Source organism: Rana temporaria, chromosome 2 (assembly GCF_905171775.1).
Source record: "Rana temporaria chromosome 2, aRanTem1.1, whole genome shotgun sequence".
Classification (NCBI taxonomy): Eukaryota; Metazoa; Chordata; class Amphibia; order Anura; family Ranidae; genus Rana; species Rana temporaria.
In genome coordinates, this window is record NC_053490.1 from 5,849,435 (window position 1) to 5,873,717 (window position 24,283).

The 24,283-nt window shown below is 46.9% G+C and overlaps 1 protein-coding gene across 1 annotated transcript in view; it reads left to right on the forward strand.

Annotated features, from left to right (window-relative positions):
- Nucleotides 1-24,283, forward strand: part of PDE2A (phosphodiesterase 2A) — a 394,708-nt gene that overhangs the window by 146,922 nt on the left and 223,503 nt on the right. The window contains exon 3 of the mRNA XM_040339780.1: nt 7,485-7,573. Coding sequence (XP_040195714.1) covers nt 7,485-7,573 — 89 coding nt within the window. The remainder of the gene's footprint in view (nt 1-7,484; nt 7,574-24,283) is intronic.

A 24,283-nucleotide genomic window follows, 5' to 3' on the forward strand; every position in this document is an offset into this window, starting at 1 on the left:
CTTCCTCAGGGATACAAAACAGACATAAAAATGGGTATATGAATATATGAAATTCTATCTTGGTCCAATCAATATAAAGTCATATACACTGTAACTAAATAAAATACACAAAAAATAATAACGGAAATCATTTTAAGTAGAAAAACAATAAAAACCTGTTCAGATCAACCTGATGAAATCTCTTGCTGAAAAATAATAATCATGAAAATAGGCATGGCATAATATTAACCACTTAAGGACCAGGCCTATTTTTTAATCATGTAGTTAAAATATATTTGATATCTGCTAGAAAATTACTTAGAACCCTGAAACATATATATATATATATATATATATATATATATACACACACGTGTATATATATATATTGTAACGGTCAGGGGTTAACGCCGTTTACGATATTCCATTTCACCAACCCACGACAGCTTATCGACACGCCACAATCCAGCAGATGGACACGACCCATAGGATTCCCCAGAAAACGAGACACATGGCTCTGTCTCTGGTTCAAAACGGATAGACACTTTAATGGTAAACTCAGGCTTTTATACAGTAGAAACCAAGAGTGAACAATGAATCAACTCCACCCACAACATGACACAAGGACCCAATACACATCTTTAGTCAGACTTTTTGGCACCGAGGTAATCTACGTGAGTTAATTACTAATCCTTTTACCCAGACAAGGTCACTCCGAGATAAGCTCTTTTCACCTGCTATACAATACACATTTCATCAATAGAACTTTCACACAATACAGTGTTAATTAGCATCACACAATGAAAAGGTCTTTATAAGCCAGAGTAGGGTTAGTTTACATGACAGTAGCAGACTTAATTACCACCTTAACAGTCTATGTTCCACATTGAATGAGTCACTCTCCTATTGACCTGTTGGGTTCAGAATCAACAACTTGTAATTAGTTATTTGCAGACATTCTTGAATATATTGTGGATTATCATTACTGTCTCATCTCATGTAATCCAAGATATCATTTCTTAGTCATCCTATGCCCCTAGTGGACATAGGATGACCCTAGACACAAGAGTCATTGGTGAAGCTGAAACAGGAGTACCCCACACCCTTCAAGAGCCTCTGGGTCCCACGGGCCATTCCGTTACATATATATATATATATATATATATATATATAATTTTTCTTTTCAGACACCCGAGAGAATAAAATAGCGGTCGTTGAGATACTTTATGTCACACCGTATTTGTGCAGCGGTCTTACAAGTGCCATTTTTTGGGGGAAAAAGACACCTTTTTAAATTTGAACAATAAGACAACAGTAAAGTTAGCCCGATTTGTTTTTTTTTATACTGTAAAAGATAATGTTACGCCGAGCAAATCGATACCCAACGTGTCACGCTTAAAAATTGCTCCCGTTTGTGGAATGGTGACAAACTTTGACCCTTAAAATTTCCATAGGCGACGTTTAAACATTTATACAGGTTATCCTTTTCGAGTTACAGAGGAGGCCTGGTGCTAGAATTATTGCTCTTTCTCCGACGATTGCGGCGATACCTCACATGTGTGGTTTGAACACCATTTACATATGCGGGCGCTACTTACAGTTGCAGTCGCTTCTGCATGCGAGCTCAGAGGGACGGGACGCTTTTTAAAAAAAAAAATCTTACTTTTTTTTTTCTTTTACGTCCCTTTTAAAAAAAAAAAAATGTGGATTACTTTTATTCCTATTACAAGGAATGTAAACATCCCTTGTAATATAAAAAAAGCATGACAGGTCCTCTTTAATGTGAGATCTGGGGTCAAAAAGACGTCAGATCTCACATTTACACTTAAATGCAATAAAAAGAATGGTGGGCGGAAGTGACGTCGCTTCCGTCATCCAACGTGATTGAGCGATTGGGCGCCATCTTTCCCTCACTTAACACAGTGCCTCAGAGGGGAAAGGATTGGATCGTCTCCACCACTACCGGCGGCTCCGGTAAGCGCCAGAGACGACCGGAACGCGGAGGGGTGGGCATCTCTCCTGTCGCCAAGTGATCTTGTGGTGATTCTGCTGCAGAGACCACTTTTATCCAAAAGTGGACCGCCCGCCCTTTTAGAAAATACCAGGGTTTTGGCAGCTATCTGCTACCATAGCAACAGCATTCAACGTCTAAATACTGACGTATAACGACAGCGGGCGGTCAGGAAGTGGTTAATAAAAATGTAAAATACAAAATGTAGCGCTACTCCTGTAGGAGCTGCTGGATAGAATGGGTTCTCTGTTCTTTCCCAAGAACCTCAGCCCCTCTGACATACCAGGTTATCACAGGAAATCACTGAAAGTAATACTTCAAACCCAGTAGTAGCGCTATATCAAAGAAAGCAGGCACCAAATCAGGTAGTAACGGCAAACTTAATATATTGTCACCCAATGCTAGCAGAGGGGACAGGGGGAAAAAATGGTAGTTGAAGATTAATTATTACGGGAGGGGCGGTCCTTGGAGATGTTCTTTTGGCGGCTATCGTTGGGGCCCTTTAAGAGTGTCTTTGCACTTAACGACCGTCCCAGATAGCCTGCATGCAGTAGAGGTACAGTATAGGTGCGGTATAATCTCGATAAAGGTAGATGTGGTTCAGATACGGTAAAAGTTTGGTATAATGCGGTATAGAGTTGGTATAGATACAGTCTAGGCTTGGAATAGATGCAGTCGGTGGAGACCAATGGCCGAAAACATCAGGCTAAGCACAGTTCTCTGTTCTTAAGAGGTTGAATTGTCTGAACTGCTAGACAGATGATCGGTGTCAAAGTCACAAGCCACGGTAGGTGCAAGAGAGGAGTTTCGTAGTCGGGGGTCACAACAAGCCAAGGTTGTTGCAGGAGTCTAAGGCCGGTGCAGGAGAAGAGTTTTGTAGTCGGGGGTCACAAGCCAAGGTCGGTGCAGGAGAAGGGTTTTGTAGTCGGGGGTCACAAGCCAAGGTCTGTGCAGGAGAAAAGTTTTGTAGTCGGGGGTCACAAGCCAAGGTCGGTGCAGGAGAAGGGTTTTGTAGTCGGGGGTCACAAGCCAAGGTCTGTGCAGGAGAAGAGTTTTGTAGTCGGGGGTCACAAGCCAAGGTCGGTGCAGGAGAAGGGTTTTGTAGTCGGGGGTCACAAGCCAAGGTCTGTGCAGGAGAAAAGTTTTGTAGTCGGGGGTCACAAGCCGAGGTCTGTGCAGGAGAAGAGTTTTGTAGTCGGGGGTCACAAGCCAAGGTCTGTGCAGGAGAAAAGTTTTGTAGTCGGGGGTCACAAGCCAAGGTCGGTGCAGGAGAAGGGTTTTGTAGTCGGGGGTCACAAGCCAAGGTCTGTGCAGGAGAAGAGTTTTGTAGTCGGGGGTCACAAGCCAAGGTCGGTGCAGGAGAAGAGTTTTGTAGTCGGGGGTCACAAGCCAAGGTCTGTGCAGGAGAAGGGTTTTGTAGTCGGGGGTCACAAGCCAAGGTCTGTGCAGGAGAAAAGTTTTGTAGTCAGGGGTCACAAGCCAAGGTCGGTGCAGGAGAAGGGTTTTGTAGTCGGGGGTCACAAGCCAAGGTCTGTGCAGGAGAAGAGTTTTGTAGTCGGGGGTCACAAGCCAAGGTCTGTGCAGGAGAAGAGTTTTGTAGTCGGGGGTCACAAGCTAAGGTCGGTGCAGGAGAAGATCCGCCCCTGAAACGATGGACTGCAGCGGGCATCTGTAAAATTGGAGACCTTTTCTACTCCAGTGGACTCAAATCCTTCAAACAATTATCGGACACCTTCGAAATTGCCTAGTAAGGACTTTTATGTCTATTTACAAATTCGCCATGTTTTCCACAATATCTACAACCTCCAACACAATGACAGAAGGACGTACCTTTGTTCTATACCTCGCCAACGCCAGGCACCAAAGGCACCTCCTACATTTATAACCTGTTGTCTCAACGTGGCCCACACAGGAAACCTCAGTCTGTGCCCCTCTGGGTAACAACCCTTCAAATGGACGCTCCCCTCAACTCCTGGCATCACGCCTTAAGTTCCTTACCAGCCCCGGACCATTTGGCTGGCCAAAGACCAGGCCAATTTTTGCCGTAATAACACTAGATGAGTCTTTCTCTCTGCGCCGCTGATTGGCTGATGTGAGAGAGAGACTTGGGCAGAGCAAGTGCAAGTAACATGTCAGTGTGGTATTTTCGGTGGGGGGGGGGGGGCAATTGCCCTGTTGGCCCCCCCCGGATCCACTCCTGACTCCTAGGCTGCTCTGTATTTCTCTTCCCATCCAGCCAGGACTATACTTGTACCATTGAGTAGAGATCACTCCATCCGACAGTATTAGCTTTGTTTCAGTGCCGGGTGTTGGAACATAGGGAGTGCTCCAGGAACCTGGCATCCCATTGCTCCCCAAAAAGCACCTAATAGTTGGTTGACTCCAGCCCAGGGCATGACGGCCATACTCAAGCCACACTAGGGTGACCACGTGTCCTGGATTCCCCGGGACAGTCCCGCATTTTGCAGGTCTGTCCCGGGCACCTTTATTCCAGGACAATACAGTGTCCCGGAATGAAACTGACACAGCCACCCCCCTGGGCCAATCTGATGCTCCCCAAAAAAGGCCGCCACATCACCACTTTACTCACTGACAGTACTTGTCCTGTCCTGGAGGAGCACAATCCCCGCCCCCTGCTTGTGATTGGAGAAATCATAAATCCGGCCTCTTGTGTCCAATCACTGTGCTGTGATTCGTTACAGCACAAGCTGATTTTTGGGAAGGGAGGGGTGTCCCTGAATGGTACTTTGGAAATGTGGTCACCCTAAGCCACACTCAACCGGTGGGCTGCTAGTTGGGCGCCAAGTTATTTTGCAGAATGCGAACAAAAATACATCTGTCCCCAAATTGCAGTTAAAATAAAATAAGCGACAGATTTCCAAACAAGAAGAAAGGTTTTATAAACATCCCCCGTTCTTTGTCTCCTCCATCCCGTTGGTTTCATCTCACTCAGAAATAAATGGCATTTCCGCGAATCCCCTTTGACTCGGCCTTTGCCCTATAGATCCGCGCGTACGGCACCCAGCAGGCCCGAGCGACACAGAAGGAGGAAGGGTCCCCAGGGGCGGGGAGAAAACACTGACGGTTTACTCATAATTGGGGTGTTGGAGGTACAGCGATTTGTGATGTTACCATGGTGACGGTTTCTAAAACGGGAAGAGGATATTTCAGGACGCGAGAATTCGAAAAAGAAACATTGGTCGGTGGAACTTGTAACGCAGACCGACGCGGCCAATAGATAACGAGATAATTAATGAGAAGAAAACGAGGTGAACCGGGCGACCTCTCTTCCGAAGCACGGAAACGCGAATCTCGCTGCAAATGACATGCTGTACGGAGGGCCGGGACCCGGGCGTAGGAAGGATGGATGGTTCCATATGAGAACCAGGACGACGTAGAAGAGGAAAATCACATCTTTATTGTACTTTACCTTACACATTTACCTGATTTTGAAAAACTGAGTTACTGATTTTTGGAATTTAACTCAATTATTTTCCTATAGACTGAAGAGGAGCCTAAAAGCAGTTAGCTTGGGGAAAAAAATCAATTAATTAATTAATTTATTCTTTGATAAAGCCATATGATGGTGATCTGAGGCTTTGCTAACAAACAGAGGCGTTGCTATGGGGGTGTGGGCAGGGCCGCCATTAGGGAGGTACAGGCAGTGCACCTGTAAGGGGCCCGGAGGTCCCCAGGGGGCCCGGATGGCAACCCCCTTTTTTTTATTTATTTTTTGTAAGGGGCCTGCATGGCAAAATAAATAAATAATAAAAATAAAATGGAATTTATTTTTTTTATATATTTTTTTTATTTCTTTTTTCTTTTTATTAAAGGTCCCCAGGGCCCTGCATGGCAACCCCCCCCCTTTTTAATTTTTTTTATATATTTTTTTATGTCTTTTTTTTTCTATTTTTATTGAAGGGCCCAAAGGTCCCCAGGGGCCCGGAGGTCCCCAGGGCCCCGGATGGCAACCCCCCTTTTTTTATAAAAAAAATTAAATACATTTTTTTTTATATATATATTTTTATTAAAGGGCCCAGAGATCCCCAGGGCCCCGGATGGCTACCCCCCTTTTTTTATATATATTTTTTTATATTTTTTTTATAGAAAAGTGTCAACTCATGTAGGGCGGCATGTGGTTGCCATCATCCCTTGATTACTGAACAATTGAAAAAAAAAAAAAAAAGGATTGGGATTGTGGAGGCAACAATAGAAAACTTCAAAAATATATAAAAATTATACAAATTTATTACAAATATAAATATTACAAAATACAAAAAATGATATATGAATATAGAATAAACAAAATATATTTTTTTTATTTCTTTTTTTTGTAAGGGGCCCAGAGGTCCACAGGGCAACCCCCACCCCGCTTCTCAATTCACACCCCCCGCTTCTCTATTTTCTCAATTAGCGGCAGCACCCCCCGCTTCTCAATTCACGGCATCCCCCCCGCTTTTCAATTATTTGAGACGGCAGCACCCCCCCCCCCCTGGTTCTCTGCTCCAAGGGGCCCATGCCTGAAGCTATGTAAGGGGCCCCATAATTCCTGGGTGCGGCACAAACACATAGCCAACTTTAAAAAAAAGAATGGCCCGTACACAAATTCCAACCAAATTCCATGTTCTCTATGTAAACTCATTCATTGGAATTTCCGATGGGGCATACACACGGTCGGAACTTCCGATGGTAAAAGTCAGACTTTTTCCATTGGAAATTCCGATCGTGTGTACGGGGCATTACTCTAACCCCAAAGTGAATTTTAACTCGAATGCCTCGTACACACGTCCATTTTTTCTCGACGGGATTCCTCTCAAGCTTGCCTTGCATACACACGTTCAGGCCAAATACCGTCCGTCCAAAGCGCAGTGACATACACCGCGTACGATGGGACTATACAGGGGACGTTGCATTCAAACGGCGCCACCCTTTGGGCTGCTTTTGCTGATCCTCATGTTAGTAGAAGTTTGGTGAGAGGCAATTCGCGCTTTTCAGTCTTCGTGCTTTTCAGTCCGTTACAGCGCGACGAATGTGATATCTCCATTACAAAACGCTAGTTTTACCAGAACGAGTGCTCCCGTCTCATAACTTGCTTCTGAGCATGCGTGTTTTTTTTCCCCTCGGAAAATCATACACACGAACGTTTTTCTCGATGGGAAAAAAGTCCGCCGGGAATCCCGACAGGGAAAAAAAGAAAGCTGGTTCTGACAGCTGAGTGACAATATAAATGGGGTAAAAATAATAATTTCCCAACTGTGAGTATACCTTATACCAGTGATGGTGAACCTCGGCACCCCAGATGTTTTGGAACTAAATTTCCCATGAAGTTCAACTACACCGCAGAGTGCATGAGCATCATGGGAAATGTAGTTCCAAAACATCTGGGGTGCCAAGGTTCACCATCACTGCCTTATACCATGAGAACATCAGATATTGTCCATCATACAAGTGTAGCAATGGCTTTTACTTAGCGTCTCCTGTATTCTGGTTTCAGGACAATGCCTTCATTTATCTGCTGGACTTGGAAGGACGGCTGGTGTGCGATGACCCCTACCATGAGCTGCCTCAAGAAGGAAAACTCAGGTACAAACCTCTTACTCTAATTTGTTAACTTCTCCTCTGAATCCAGACCCCTCTGTGCCTCTGTCTGCCATTTTCCCTCCTCTAGACCCAAATCCCTCTGTCCCTCTATTGTACATAATGGTCCCCATACCCAGATCCCTCTGTTTCTTTATTGTACCCCATTGTCCTCTAGGCCCAAGTACCTCAGTCCCTCCAGCGTTAACAATGATCACTTTTATACCCAACCCCCTCTGTTCCTCTATTGACCACCATTTTTCCTCCTTAGATACTCAAATCGCTCTGTCCCTCTATCCTCCACCATTATTCATCCTTGGATAACCAAATCGCTCTGTCCCTCTATCATCCACCATTGTTCCTCTTTGGATACCCAAATCGCTCTGTCCCTCTATCCTCCATCATTATTCCTCTTTGAATACCCAAAGCGCTCTGCCCCTCTATATTTCACCATTATTCCTCCTTGGATACCCAAATCGCTCTGCCCCTCTATCCTCCACCATTGTTCCTCTTTGGATACTCAAATCGCTCTGTCCCTCTATCCTCCACCATTATTCCTCCTTGGATACCCAAATCGCTCTGTCCCTCTATCATCCACCATTATTCCTCCTTGGATACCCAAATTGCTCTGTCCCTCTATCATCCACCATTATTCCTCTTTGGATACTCAAATCGCTCTGTCCCTCTATCCTCCACCATTATTCCTCCTTGGATACCCAAATCGCTCTGTCCCTCTATCATCCACCATTGTTCCTCTTTGGATACTCAAATCGCTCTGTCCCTCTATCATCCACCATTGTTCCTCTTTGGATACCCAAAGCGCTCTGTCCCTCTATCCTCCACCATTGTTCCTCCTTGGATACCCAAATCGCTCTGTCCCTCCATCATCCACCATTATTCCTCTTTGGATACCCAAATCGCTCTGTCCCTCTATCCTCCACCATTGTTCCTCTTTGGATACGCAAATCGCTCTGTCCCTCTATCCTCCACCATTATTCCTCCTTGGATACCCAAATCGCTCTGTCCCTCTATCATCCACCATTGTTCCTCTTTGGATACTCAAATCGCTCTGTCCCTCTATCCTCCACCATTATTCCTCCTTGGATACCCAAATCGCTCTGTCCCTCTATCATCCACCATTGTTCCTCTTTGGATACTCAAATCGCTCTGTCCCTCTATCCTCCACCATTATTCCTCCTTGGATACCCAAATCGCTCTGTCCCTCTATCTTCCACCATTTTTCCTCTTTGGATACCCAAATCGCTCTGTCCTTCTATCCTCCACCATTATTCCTCCTTGGATACCCAAATCGCTCTGTCCCTCTATCATCCACCATTGTTCCTCTTTGGATACTCAAAGCGCTCCGTCCCTCTATCCTCCACCATTATTCCTCTTTGGATATCCAAAGCGCTCTGTCCCTCTATCCTCCACCATCATTCCTCCTTGGAAACCCAAATCGGTATGTCCCTCTATCCTCCACCATTGTTCCTCTTTGGATACCCAAATCGCTCTGTCCCTCTATCCTCCACCATTATTCCTCTTTGGATACCCAAATCGCTCTGTCCCTCTATCATCCACCATTGTTCCTCTTTGGATACTCAAATCGCTCTGTCCCACTATCCTCCACCATTGTTCCTCCTTGGATACCCAAATCGCTCTGTCCCTCTATCCTCCACCAATATTCCTCCTTGGATACCTAAATCGCTCTGTCCCTCTATCCTCCACCATTATTCCGCTTTGGATACCCAAATTGCTCTGTCCCTCTATCATCCACCATTGTTCCTCTTTGGATACCCAAATCGCTCTGTCCCTCTATCCTCCACCATTATTCCACTTTAGATACTCAAAGTGCTCTGTCCCTCTATCCTTCACCATTGTTCCTCTTTGGATACCCAAATCGCTCTGTCCCTCTATCCTCCACCAATATTCCTCCTTGGATACCTAAATCGCTCTGTCCCTCTATCCTCCACCATTATTCCGCTTTGGATACCCAAATTGCTCTGTCCCTCTATCATCCACCATTGTTCCTCTTTGGATACCCAAATCGCTCTGTCCCTCTATCCTCCACCATTATTCCACTTTAGATACTCAAAGTGCTCTGTCCCTCTATCCTTCACCATTGTTCCTCTTTGGATACCCAAATCGCTCTGTCCCTCTATCCTCCACCAATATTCCTCCTTGGATACCCAAATCGCTCTGTCCCTCTATCCTCCACCATTATTCCACTTTAGATACTCAAAGTGCTCTGTCCCTCTATCCTTCACCATTGTTCCTCCTTGGAAACCCAAATCGCTCTGTCCCACTATCCTCCACCATTGTTCCTCCTTGGATACCCAAATCGCTCTGTCCCTCTATCCTCCACCAATATTCCTCCTTGGATACCCAAATCGCTCTGTCCTTCTATCCTCCACCATTATTCCTCCTTGGATACCCAAATCGCTCTGTCCCTCTATCCTCCACCATTATTCCGCTTTGGATACCCAAATTGCTCTGTCCCTCTATCATCCACCATTGTTCCTCTTTGGATACCCAAATCGCTCTGTCCCTCTATCCTCCACCATTATTCCACTTTAGATACTCAAAGTGCTCTGTCCCTCTATCCTCCACCATTATTCCGCTTTGGATACCCAAATTGCTCTGTCCCTCTATCATCCACCATTGTTGCTCTTTGGATACCCAAATCGCTCTGTCCCTCTATCCTCCACCATTATTCCACTTTAGATACTCAAATCGCTCTGTCCCTCTATCCTTCACCATTGTTCCTCCTTGGAAACCCAAATCGCTCTGTCCCTCTATCCTTCACCATTATTCCTCTTTAGATACCCAAATAGCTCCGTCCCTCTATCCTCCACCATTGTTCCTCTTTGGATACCCAAAGCGCTCTGCCCCTCTATCCTCCACCATTTATTCCTCCTTGGATACCCACAGCGCTCTGTCCCTCTATCCTCCACCATCATTCCTCCACTGTACACTATGGCCCGGATTCACATACAGCGGCACATATTTATGCCGCCGTAGCGTATCTCCTTTACTCTACGCCGACGCAGCGCAGAGAGGCAAGCACTGGATTCACAAAGCCAGTGCTGCCAAAACTGCGCTGGGTTTCCTAGGCGTAAGCCGGCGTATGTGGAAGTGGGCGTGAGCCATGCAAATGAGGCGTGACCCCATGCAAATGATGGGCCGAGCGCCTGACAGATACCAATCGCCAACTGCGCATGCGCCGTCCCGTGGACGCATCCCAGTGTGCATGCTCACAAATACATCGGAACAGCTGCCTAAGATACGCCGGGTCACCTCCTACGGCGTGAACGTAACCTACGCCTAGTCAAATTCACGTCCTACGTAAAATACATCGGCTTGTGTTCCCTTTGCATGGATGCTGCTGAGTTACACCTCCTTTATGGGGCATAACTTTGCGCCGGACGTATGACTTTCCGCGCACTGCGTCGGATGGACCTACGTTCGTGAATCTGCGTATCTCCCTCATTTGCATATGTGAATAGAAAATCAATGGGAGCGCCAAATACGTCCAGCGTAAATATGCGCCCAGTTACGTCGGTCGGATGAAGCCTATTTTCAGGCGTATCTTAGTTTCTGAGTCAGGCGCGCAGATACGACGGCGGATATTTGCACTTACGCGGCGTATCTCGAGATACGTCGGTGCAAGTGCTTTGTGAATCCGGGCCTTACTCTTTGTTCTTCTATCATCCACAATGATTCCTCCTCTTTGCTCAAATCTCTCTGTTCCTGTATCATCCACAATGGTTCCTCCTCTGGACCCAAATCCCTCTGCCCCTCTATCATCCACAATGGTTCTTCCTCTGGACTCAAATCCTTCTGCCCCTCTATCTTCCACAATGGTTCCTCCTCTGGACCCAAATCCCTCTGCCCCTCTATCTTCCACAATGGTTCCTCCTCTGGACCCAAATCCATCTGCCCCTCTATCTTCCACAATGGTTCCTCCTCTGAACCCAAATCTCCTTGTCCCTCTATCTTCCACAATGGTTCCTCCTCTGGACCCAAATCCCTCTGCCCCTCTACCTTCCACAATGGTTACTCCTCTGGACCCAAATCCTTCCACCCCTCTATCTTCCACAATGGTTCCTCCTCTGGACCCAAATCTCCTTGTCCCTCTATCTTCCACAATGGTTCCTCCTCTGGACCCAAATCCCTCTGCCCCTCTACCTTCCACAATGGTTCCTCCTCTGGACCCAAATTCCTCTGCCCCTCTAACTTCCACAATGGTTACTCCTCTGGACCCAAATCCTTCCACCCCTATATCTTCCACAATGGTTCCTCCTCTGGACCCAAATCCCTCTGCCCCTCTATCTTCCACAATGGTTCCTCCTCTGGATCCAATGTTCTCTGCCCTTCTATCTTCCACAATGGTTCCTCCTCTGGACCCAAATCCCTCTGCCCCTCTATCTTCCACAATGATTCCTCCTCTGGATCCAATGTTCTCTGCCCTTCTATCTTCCACAATGGTTCCTCCTCTGGATCCAATGTTCTCTGCCCTTCTATCTTCCACAATGGTTCCTCCTCTGGACCCAAATCCCTCCACCCCTCTACCTTCCACAATGGTTCCTCCTCTGGACTCAAATCCCTCTGCCCCTCTATCTTCCACAATTGTTCCTCCTCTGGACCCAAATCCTTCTGCCCCTCTATCTTCCACATTGGTTCCTTCTCTGGACCCAAATCCTTCTGCCCCTCTATCTTCCACAATGGTTCCTCCTCTGGACCCAAATCCCTCTGCCCCCCTATCTTCCAAAATAGTTCCTCCTCTGGACCCAAATCTTTCTGTCCCTCTACCTTCCACAATGGTTCCTCCTCTGGACCCAAATCCCTCTGCCCCTCTATCTTCCACAAAGGTTCTTCCTCTGGACCCAAATCCCTTTGCCCCTCTATCTTCCACAATGGTTCCTCCTCTGGACCCAATGTTCTCTGCCCTTCTATCTTCCACAAAGGTTCCTCCTCTGGACCCAATGTTCTCTGCCCTTCTATCTTCCACAATGGTTCCTTCTCTGGACCCAAATCCCTCTGCCCCTCTATCTTCCACAATGGTCCCTTCTGGACCCAAATCCCTCTGCCCCTCTATCTTCCACAATGGTTCCTCCTCTGGACCCAAATCCCTCTGCCCCTCTATCTTCCACAATGGTTCCTCCTCTGGACCCAAATCCCTCTGCCCCTCTATCTTCCACAATGGTTCCTCCTCTGGACCCAAATCCCTCTGCCCCTCTTTAAGTCTGCTATATGGATATATATTGTATAATGTAAAGTAGCCCTGTCATGAAGGAAAATGGGTGCTACCATGCCTGTCCTCCTTGTCATGCTGATCGGCTTTGATTCTTTCTTAGCCAGATGGTTTGTGTAGACCGGGAAATAGAGAAATCCTTTTCTGCCGTTTCCTCTGGGACAGTGACTCTAAGTACTGAAGCCAGAGGATTGATATGACAGTCAGGCAACTAGCATTTTTTTAGGGATTGTCTACAATTTTAGCCTTAAAACTTTTTTTTTTTTTTTGCTTTTTGGAGTGGTTTGAATTTTATACCTTTGGAGAAGGTGAGTAGTTGCATGAAGCTGAGAACATTTATTATCAATGGCCGATGTTCTTCTCTCGGGAGTGAGATATTGGGGTGGAAAGGACGAGTGTTTGGTGTAAATCCTTGACGGTGAAACGCGCCCCCCTCTCCCATCTCCGGGGGGAGCTCGGCGGATGATGTGGTATCTTGTTATAGCTTTGCTCCATATTATCTGAGTGTTAATAAAATGATATTTATATCCCGAGTGTCGGCCGGAACTAAAGGTGACAGGAAATGTTATAATCCTCTCTACAACGACACTAATGGGAACGCCGAGCGTGGTTTATATCAGTTCCCATAATGAGCTCTGCCTGAGCCATGTCACATATCATGACAAGACGAGCGATCGAGGCGACGGCGTCCTGAGGAGACAAATCCCCCACCTGCCAAACTCATCCCGAGGCGCTCCGAAATCGTATTTTCACCTGATAGTACTAATGTCACTTATTGTCACCTAAATTATTTCCGCTCATAAGTGTTGGAGATGATCCACCTATGTGTGATCGGCATTCCCTGCAGACATTTATATATGCCACAGCCGCATCAGAGGAGCTTACATTCCAATGCCCCACCCCCACAGTCACACACTAATATTATTATACACTTATATACCGTATATACTCGAGTATACGTTTTTCAGCCCTTTTTTTAGGTATGAAAATACCCTCTTGTAACGGAACGTCCCACACTCCGCTTGAGTGCTTCCGTCATATACCGCTTCCTATCAGTCTGGATATACCGTATTTATCGGGGTATACCGCGCGCCGGCGTATAACGCGCACCCCAAGCTTAGAAGGGAAGTTTAAGGAAAAAACGTACATTTTGGATGTCTTGCCCGGCGTCCATCGGCGGCCTTGTCCGGCGTCCGTCTGCGGCCTTGCGTGGGGTCCGTCCAGCCTTGTCGGTGTCCGTCTGCTGTCTTGCCCGGCATGTTTGGGTTTGGCGCCTCGGTCGAGCTGTGCAGAGCCGGATTTCCGGTGTGTTCAGCTTCTCTCGGCTTCTCTCGTCTCCTCTCGCGTGGCTGTGGGCGAAGCCGAGCGTGGCCGAGCATAGCCGAGTGCCCAGTACACTCGGCTAGGTGCTCGGTCTTTGTCGGTCTTTGTCGGCGGCGCTCTGAGACAGCGAGGATCGGCGTATAACGCGCACCCACGATTTTCCCCTGATTTTAAGGGAAAAAAAGTGCGCGTTATACGCCGATAAATACGGTAGATATCAGATATTCCAGCTGCTCACAAGCACACAACGAGACGAGACTTCTTTGTCTGCTGAACATGGAGTGTTTATTAGAACCAAGAATACAACCTTATACACAGTTTAAAGAGGAGGTAACCAGAACATAAATTAACATGAGCTAATTAACTAATCATTTACCCAGACTAGGCGACTCATAGATGTGACCTTTCAGGGTAGACGTCACGTCTCCTCGCTCACCTGCTATACAATACACATTATCATAAGTGTAAACACAGGACATCTTCACACAATAGCAGAGTCAATTAGCACAGAGAACAGACAGATGGCTGGAGGTGAGGACATTAGCATCTAACAGTATGTGTCCCAACAGTATGAATGAGTCACTCTTACAATTAACCCGTTGAGTTCAGAATCAACAACCAGTAAATAGTTCTTTACAGATATCCTGGAATATACTGTGGATAATAATTACATAATAATCCCATCTCAGGTAGTCCAAGATATAATTTCTCAGTCATCCTATGCCCCTAGTGGACATAGGATGATTTTAGACATAAGAGGGTTCCGGGGATGTCCCAGGTGTGTCTGTCGCACCCCCCTCGGCTTATACTCGAGCCACTGTACCTGAAGGACTGCGGGCGTCTATTTTTCAAAAGTCGCGGCTCCCCCTGGTCCCTTTCTGTTCCCTGATAGGCGTTTGACACCGCCTATCACGGAGGTCCTCTCATTCTCGGACTTTCCCAGCAGACACTGTGTTCAGTGTTCAGCCTATCACGGACATCCTCTTGTCACAGGATGAAAGAAGGTTCGTGATTGGCGGAACACTGAACACAGTGTCTGCTGGGAAACTGAGTCCGAGGATGAGAAGACCTCCGTGATAGGCGGTAGCCTGAAAACACAGTGTCAAACGCCTATCACGGAACGGGACCAGGAGGAAGCCGCGACTTTTGAAAAATGGATGCCCGCAGCCTGTCAAGAATACAGGTACACTGAGGCTGCAATGGGCACAGGGAGACTGGGCACAGTAAGGCTACAATGTGCACAGTGAGAATGGGCACAGTAAGGCTGCAATGGGCACAGTGAGAATGGGCACAGTAAGGCTGCAATGGGCACAGTGAGGTTGCAATGGGCACAGTAAGGCTGCAATGGGCACAGTAAGGCTACAATGGGCACAGTGAGGTTGCAATGGGCACAGTGAGAATGGGCACAGTAAGGCTGCAATGCAACGTCTTTCCGAAGTATCACCTCTTCAACACCAGAAAACCACCCCTCAGCCACCTCTGAATGGTGATCCACTGTGCATCACTTTTTTGCTTTTGAAAAGGGTGGTAGATTTTCCCACCATTGCGAATACAATGAATTAATACCCCAGTGTGATGAAAGGAGAGAAGCTCAGAATAGTGTAAGGTTTTGAGATTTTGGTAAAACAATAAAATAAAATGGCCCCAGATAAAACATACAGCACATGTATCCACCCACCAGCTGACACATTTTGTCCTACTGGACTTCATCAGGGGCTAGGAAAGGGATACTACCCCTTCCATTAAATTGGGAATGAGACACCCCATCCCATTGTTCCTTCAGAATAGTGTAAAAAACATGTTGAGCTTTATTAAAACAATAAAATATACTGCCCCCCATATAAAACATTCAGCACATGTATCCATCACCACCCAAGGTGTTTGTACTTTTGGACTTCATCAGGTGCTAGGGAAGGGCTACTACCCCTTCCATTAAATTGCGAACAAACCCCTCCCATTCCTGCTTCAGAATAGTGTAAATACCGTTTTAAGCTTTATTAATACAATAAAAAAAATGTCTCTAGATAAAACATACAGCACATGTATCCAACACCAGCTGACATGTGTTGTACTAGTGGACTTCATCAGGAGCTAGGAAAGGAATATTACCCCTTCTATTAATTTGAGGAGAAAAACACCTCCGATTCCTTTTTCAGAACAGTATAAATAACATTTTGAACTTAAATCAATAAAATAAAATGTCTCTCGCTAAAACATTCAGCACATGTATCCACCACCACCCAAGGCATTTTGTCCTACTGGACTTCATCAGGGGGCCAGGGAAGTGTCACTACAGTTGCCATTAAATTGGGAATGAAACCCTTCCTTCTTTATGGAACAATTTTGGGTTTTTATTTTCTTCTCAGTTTACTATCCAGATAAAACATTCAGCGCATATATCCACCACCGCCCAAGGCATTTTGTCCTACTGGACTTCATCAGGGGATAGGAAAGGGATACTACCCCTTCCATTAAATTGGGAATGAGACACCCCCACCCATTGTTCCTTCAGTAAAAAACATGTTGAGCTTTATTAAAACAATAAAATATACTGTCCCCATATAAAACATTCAGCACATGTATCCACCACCATCCAACGTGTTTTGTACTATTGGACTTCATCAGGTGCTAGGGAAGGGATACTACCCCTTCCATTAAATTGCGAACAAACCCCTCCTATTCCTGCTTCAGAATAGTGTAAATACCGTTTTAAGCTTTATTAATACAATAAAATAAAATGTCTCTAGATAAAACATACAGCACATGTATCCAACACCAGCTGACATGTTTTGTACTAGTGAACTTCATCAGGAGCTAGGAAAGGAATACTACCCCTTCTATTAATTTGAGGAGAAAAACACCTCCAATTCCTTTTTTCAGAACAGTATAAATAACATTTTGAACTTAAAACAATAAAATAAAATGTCTCTCGATAAAACATTCAGCGCATGTATCCACCACCACCCAAGGCATTTTGTCCTACTGGACTTCATCAGGGGGCCAGGGAAGTGTCACTACAGTTGCCATTAAATTGGTAAGAAACCCTTCCTTCCTTCCTTCCTTCGTGGAACAATTTTAGATTTTTATTTTCTTCTCAGTTCACTTTTTCTCTTTTATATTTATGTGTCCTCTGCGACTTTCGGCACAAAACAAAACATCTGACGCACAGGCGGGAGCAGGAGGCTGACGTCTGATGTCACACTCCTCAACAGGTCGATATGTCTGCAGGACAAACTTACGGAGGACCCAGCGGGTCGCCTGTCTGTGCTAGGAAATCATTTTCGTCTCCTCTGGTTATTCTTTTCTTTTTCTATTTCTTGTCGTTGCCTGAATCCTCAAATTGTTTTCCTTTTGTCCGCCCGGTACGTGTCCGCCCGGTTATGTGTTATTATTTTATTATTATTATTTCTTTTTTTAAGTTGGTGTTTCTCGTAACTTTCCCGAGCAACTTGTTCCTGTCAAGCAGCGCTGAACGGCGGCTCAGCCGCAGATCCTGCCGGTGTTTATTACGTACACCTTGCTAGTCCCGGGTTGGACCCCTTTATTAGGTCCTCCTTGCTAGTCCCGGGTTTGACCCCCTTTATTAGGTCCTCCTTGCTAGTCTTGGGTTGGACCCCCTTTATTAGGTCCTCCTTGCTAGTAGCGGGTTGGACCCCCTTTATTAGGTCCTCCTTGCTAGTCCCGGGTTGGACCCCCTTTATTAGATCCCCCTTGCTAGTCCCGGGTTGGACCCCCTTTAGTATGTCCTCCTTGCTAGTAGCAGGTTGGACCCCCTTTATTAGGTCCTCCTTGCTAGTCTTGGGTTGGACCCCCTTTATTAGGTCCCCCTTGCTAGTAGAGGGTTGGACCCCCTTTATTAGGTCCTCCTTGCTAGTAGCAGGTTGGACCCCCTTTAATAGGTCCTCCTTGCTAGTCTTGGGTTGGACCCCCTTTATTAGGTCCTCCTTGCTAGTCCCGGGTTGGACCCCCTTTATTTGGTCCCCCTTGCTAGTAGCGGGTTGGACCCCCTTTATTAGGTCCTCTTTGCTAGTAGCGGGTTGGACCCCCCTTTATTAGGTCCCCCTTGCTAGTTCCAGATTGGACCCCCTTTATTAGGCCCCCTTTCTAGTCCTGGGTTGGACCCCCTTTATTAGATCCTCCTTGCTAGTAGTGGATTGGACCCCCTTTATTAGGCCCCCTTTCTAGTCCTGGGTTGGACCCCCTTTATTAGATCCTCCTTGCTAGTAGTGGATTGGACCCCCTTTATTAGGTCCTCCTTGCTAGACCTGGGTTCGACCCCCTTTGGCCTTTATTATTGGTGGCATAGATTCAACAAGGTGTTGGAAACGTTCCTCAGAGATTTTCCTCCATAGTGACCTGATACCATCACACAGTTGCTGCTGATTGTCGGTTGCACATCCATGATGCCAATCTCCTGTTCCACCACCTCCCAAAGGTCCTCTATTGGATGAGATGTGGTGAGTGTGGAGGCCATTGGAGGACAGGGACCTCATTGTCCAGTGGTGAGATGATTGGAGCTTTGTGACATGGTGACATTATCCTGCTGTGGAACTCTGCAGCTCCTCCAGAGTTACCTTAGGTCTCTGTGCTCCTCTCTGATTAATGCCCTCCTTGCCCGGTCCGTGAGTTTTGGTGTGCCGCCGTCTCTTGGCAGGTTTGCTGTTGTGCCGTGTTCTTTCCATTTGGTGATGATAGATTTGATGGGGCTCCTAGAGATCATCAAAGATTTGGATATTTTTTTATAACCCGACCCTGACTTGTACTTCTCAACAACATTGTCCCTTCCTTGTGTGGAGAGTTCCTTGGTCTTCATGGCCGTGTTTGGTTAGCGGTGCCTCTTGCTTAGGTGTTGGGGCCTTTCAGAAAGGTGTGTCTATGTAATGACAGGTCATGTGACACTTAGATTGCACACAGGTGGACGTCATTTCACTAATTATGAGACTTCTGAAGGGAATTGGTGGCACCGGAGCTTTTTATGGGCTTCATAACAAAGGGGGTGAATACTTACGCACATGACAATTATCAGTTTTTTATTTCTGAAAAATAGTTTTATGTATTTATTTTTCTAATTTTACTTCACCAATTTAGGGCCAGATTCTCGTCCAGCGGCGTATCTTTGCGGCGGTGTAACGTATCCGATTTACGTTACGCCGCCGCAACTTAGACGGGCAAGTGCTGTATTCTCAAAGCACTTGCTCCGTAAGTTGCGGCGGCGTAGCGTAAATCGGCCGGCGTAAGCCCGCCTACTTCAAATGTGGGACAGGGGGGGCGTGTTTTATGTTAATCTTCTGTGACCCGACGTGATTTTGACGTTTTTCCACGCCGTCCGTGGAAATCTCCCAGTGTGCATTGATCCTAATACGCCGCAAGGACGTCATTGGTTTTGACGTGGATGTAAATTACGTCCAGCCCCATTCACAGACGAGTTACGCAAAGCGGGTTGGACCCCCTTTATTAGGAACGGGAACGACAGCCATACTTAACATTGGTACGCCACACTTACGCCACCATATAGCAGGGGTAACTATACGCCGGGAAAAGCCTAACGTAAACGAAGTAAATGTACTGCGTCGGCCGGGCGTACGTTCGGGAATTCGCGTATCTTGCTGGTTTACACATTTCGACGCGTAAATCAGCGTACACGCCCCTAGCGGTCAGCGTAAAAAATGCAGTTACGATCCGAGGGCGCAAGAGACTTACACCTGTCGGATCTAACAGATATCTATGCGTAACTGATTCTAAGATTTAGGCGCATAGATACGACGGCACAACGCAGAGATACGACGGCGTATCTGGAGATACGCCGTCGTATCTCCACTGAGAATCTGGGCCTCAGACTATTGTATTCTGATCCGTCACATATAATTCATATTAAAAAAAAAAAACATTGACCTAAAGGCCGTAATGTAACAAAATAGGTAAAAAGCCAAGGGGGGTGAATACTTTTGCAAGTCAACTTATACGAACCCAACCCCTCTGTGATGGTTAAAAACAAACACAACTCCATTCAGTCCTCCAATGTTCGTACGCAAGTCACTGCCTCATCGACACCTGAATCTTCAAACTGAATTATTTCCACGCCGCCGGTTCCCCCTCCCCCCATAGATGTGCGAGGAACTCCACCGCGGAGGAATACATTGTATGTGGGTTATAATTGAATCCTGAGACTGAGAATGTAATATTCCCGGGCCGCCGCCGCCGCTCCTCCTTCTCTCCGGTGTACATTGTGTATTTCTAATCATGAGGATCATTAGTATGAAGAGCTCCGATCCGTCACCGCGGGGCCACAAGAGCTTTATATTTTTAAATGGCGATAAATCATTCGGCTACAAAACGGGGAGGAAAACGATGATCCTCACATTCCGACACTCGCTACCTGAAATGTAGAATTCCGGAGAAAAATCACCGGCAATCTGATATCGGCTTCTGTTCTCTCCATTACCTTGAATTAAAAGTGGAGCCATCGGCAACTTTACAAGTCTCCATCAAGACACCCCACTATCCACGTCACCAGTGAGATCCACACACCAGTACACTCACCTCACTCCCCAGTATCCACGTCACCAGTGAGGTCTACACCAGTACACACACCTCACTCCCCAGTATCCACGTCACCAGTGAGGTCTACACCAGTACACACACCTCACTCCCCAGTATCCACGTCACCAGTGAGATCCACACACCAGTACACACACCTCACTCCCCAGTATCCACGTCACCAGTGAGATCCACACACCAGTACACTCACCTCACTCCCCAGTATCCACGTCACCAGTGAGATCTGTACACCAGTACACTCACCTCACTCCCCAGTATCCACGTCACCAGTGAGGTCTACACCAGTACACACACCTCACTCCCCAGTATCCACGTCACCAGTGAGATCCACACACCAGTACACACACCTCACTCCCCAGTATCCACGTCACCAGTGAGATCTACACCCAGTACACACACCTCACTCCCCAGTATCCACGTCACCAGTGAGATCTGTACACCAGTACACACCTCACTCCCCAGTATCCACGTCACCAGTGAGATCTACACCCAGTACACACACCTCACTCCCCAGTATCCACGTCACCAGTGAGATCCACACACCAGTACACACACCTCACTCCCCAGTATCCACGTCACCAGTGAGATCCACACACCAGTACACACACCTCACTCCCCAGTATCCACGTCACCAGTGAGGTCTGTACACCAGTACACTCACCTCACTCCCCAGTATCCACGTCACCAGTGAGATCTGTACACCAGTACACACACCTCACTCCCCAGTATCCACGTCACCAGTGAGATCTGTACACCAGTACACACACCTCACTCCCCAGTATCCACGTCACCAGTGAGGTCTATACACCAGTACACACACCTCACTCCCCAGTATCCATGTCACCAGTGAGATCTGTACACCAGTACACACACCTCACTCCCCAGTATCCACGTCACCAGTGAGATCCACACTCCAGTACACACACCTCACTCCCCAGTATCCACGTCACCAGTGAGATCTACACCCAGTACACACACCTCACTCCCCAGTATCCACGTCACCAGTGAGGTCTATACACCAGTACACACACCTCACTCCCCAGTATCCATGTCACCAGTGAGATCTGTACACCAGTACACACACCTCACTCCCCAGTATCCACGTCACCAGTGAGATCCACACTCCAGTACACACACCTCACTCCCCAGTATCCACGTCACCAGTGAGATCTGTACACCAGTACACACACCTCACTCCCCAGTATCCACGTCACCAGTGAGGTCTGTACACCAGTACACACACCTCACTCCCCAGTATCCACGTCACCAGTGAGATCCGTACACCAGTACACACACCTCACTCCCCAGTATCCACGTCACCAGTGAGATCCGTACACCAGTACACACACCTCACTCCCCAGTATCCACGTCACCAGTGAGATCTGTACACCAGTACACACACCTCACTCCCCAGTATCCACGTCACCAGTGAGATCTGTACACCAGTACACACACCTCTCTCCCCACTATCCACGTCACCAGTGAGGTCTGTACCCCAGTACACACACCTCACTCCCCAGTATCCACGTCACCAGTGGGAACCACACTCCAGTACACACACCTCACTCCCCAATATCCACGTCACCAGTGAGATCTATACACCAGTACACTCACCTCACTCCCCAGTATCCACGTCACCAGTGAGATCCACACTCCAGTACACACACCTCACTCCCCAGTATCCACGTCACCAGTGAGATCCAAACTCCAGTACACACACCTCACTCCCCAGTATCCACGTCACCAGTGAGATCCACACTCCAGTACACACACCTCACTCCCCAGTATCCACGTCACCAGTGAGATCTGTACACCAGTACACACACCTCACTCCCCAGTATCCACGTCACCAGTGAGATCTGTACACCAGTACACACACCTCACTCCCCAGTATCCACGTCACCAGTGAGATCTGTACACCAGTACACACACCTCACTCCCCAGTATCCACGTCACCAGTGAGGTCTACACCAGTACACACACCTCACTCCCCAGTATCCACGTCACCAGTGAGATCTGTACACCAGTACACACACCTCACTCCCCAGTATCCTCGTCACCAGTGAGATCTGTACACCAGTACACACACCTCACTCCCCTGTAATTCCACGTCACCAGTGAGATCCACACCCCAGTACACACACCTCACTCCCCAGTATCCACGTCACCAGTGAGATCCACACTCCAGTACACACACCTCACTCCCCAGTATCCACGTCACCAGTGAGATCTGTACACCAGTACACACATCTCACTCCCCAGTATCCACGTCACCAGTGAGATCCACACTCCAGTACACACACCTCACTCCCCAGTATCCACGTCACCAGTGAGATCCACACTCCAGTACACACACCTCACTCCCCAGTATCCACGTCACCAGTGAGATCCAAACTCCAGTACACACACCTCACTCCCCAGTATCCACGTCACCAGTGAGATCCACACTCCAGTACACACACCTCACTCCCCAGTATCCACGTCACCAGTGAGATCCACACACCAGTACACACACCTCACTCCCCAGTATCCACGTCACCAGTGAGATCCACACTCCAGTACACACACCTCACTCCCCAGTATCCACGTCACCAGTGAGATCTGTACACCAGTACACACACCTCACTCCCCAGTATCCACGTCACCAGTGAGATCTGTACACCAGTACACACACCTCACTCCCCAGTATCCACGTCACCAGTGAGATCTGTACACCAGTACACACACCTCACTCCCCAGTATCCACGTCACCAGTGAGATCCGCACTCCAGTACACACACCTCACCCAGATCAATATTCCATATAATCTAAATTTTCTCTATTGATTACTCCTCAGAAAACGTGGAAATTTGTTGAATATTCATATAAATATAAATGCTCCACAACCCCCGGAGTGACGCGCTTTTATCACGTTCAGGGACTTCAGCCGCGTCTTGTTTTTAAATACTATTCCGGTGTAAAAAGAAAACAAAAAGTTGACCCTCGCCTTTCATTTTCTGTTCGCCCTTGAGGCGCTGAAATGCATTTAAAACGTAAATAAATGAATCCGCGTTGTGTCTCGCCGCTCCGCCCCCCCCCCCCCCCCGTAACAATGTTTTGTTTCTGACATTTGTGTCGCTTTCTATACATTTTAATTTGTCCTCCATTAGGGAAATTTTCTCAGAACGGCGGCGGAATGACGTCGGCCGCCCGCCGAGATAAAAACTCTCCTTATGAGACTAAACAATGCAGACGCGGCTTTTTTTTACTTTTTATCCTATTTGCATTTTTGTGTTTTATTTTTTCTTATTTTGTATTTGAATGTAATTGTCCTTCTTAGTGGATAAGTCGCGTCTCACAATTAACAAGGACCAGCAAAATTCTGAATTTTTGGGCATGACCATCAAGGCTGTCCAATCATAGACCTTATTATTTCCATTTTAATATGTGTAGAAGAAATATTTTTTTAATTGATTACTTATATTAAATTAGCTTGAAATGTTATAATGAATGCGAATGTTACAATCCTTCTCCACACACGGGATTTATCTGCTATTTCTGAGAGAGTATCAACTAATTACATTTGTAGCGAGTTTTCTAATTAG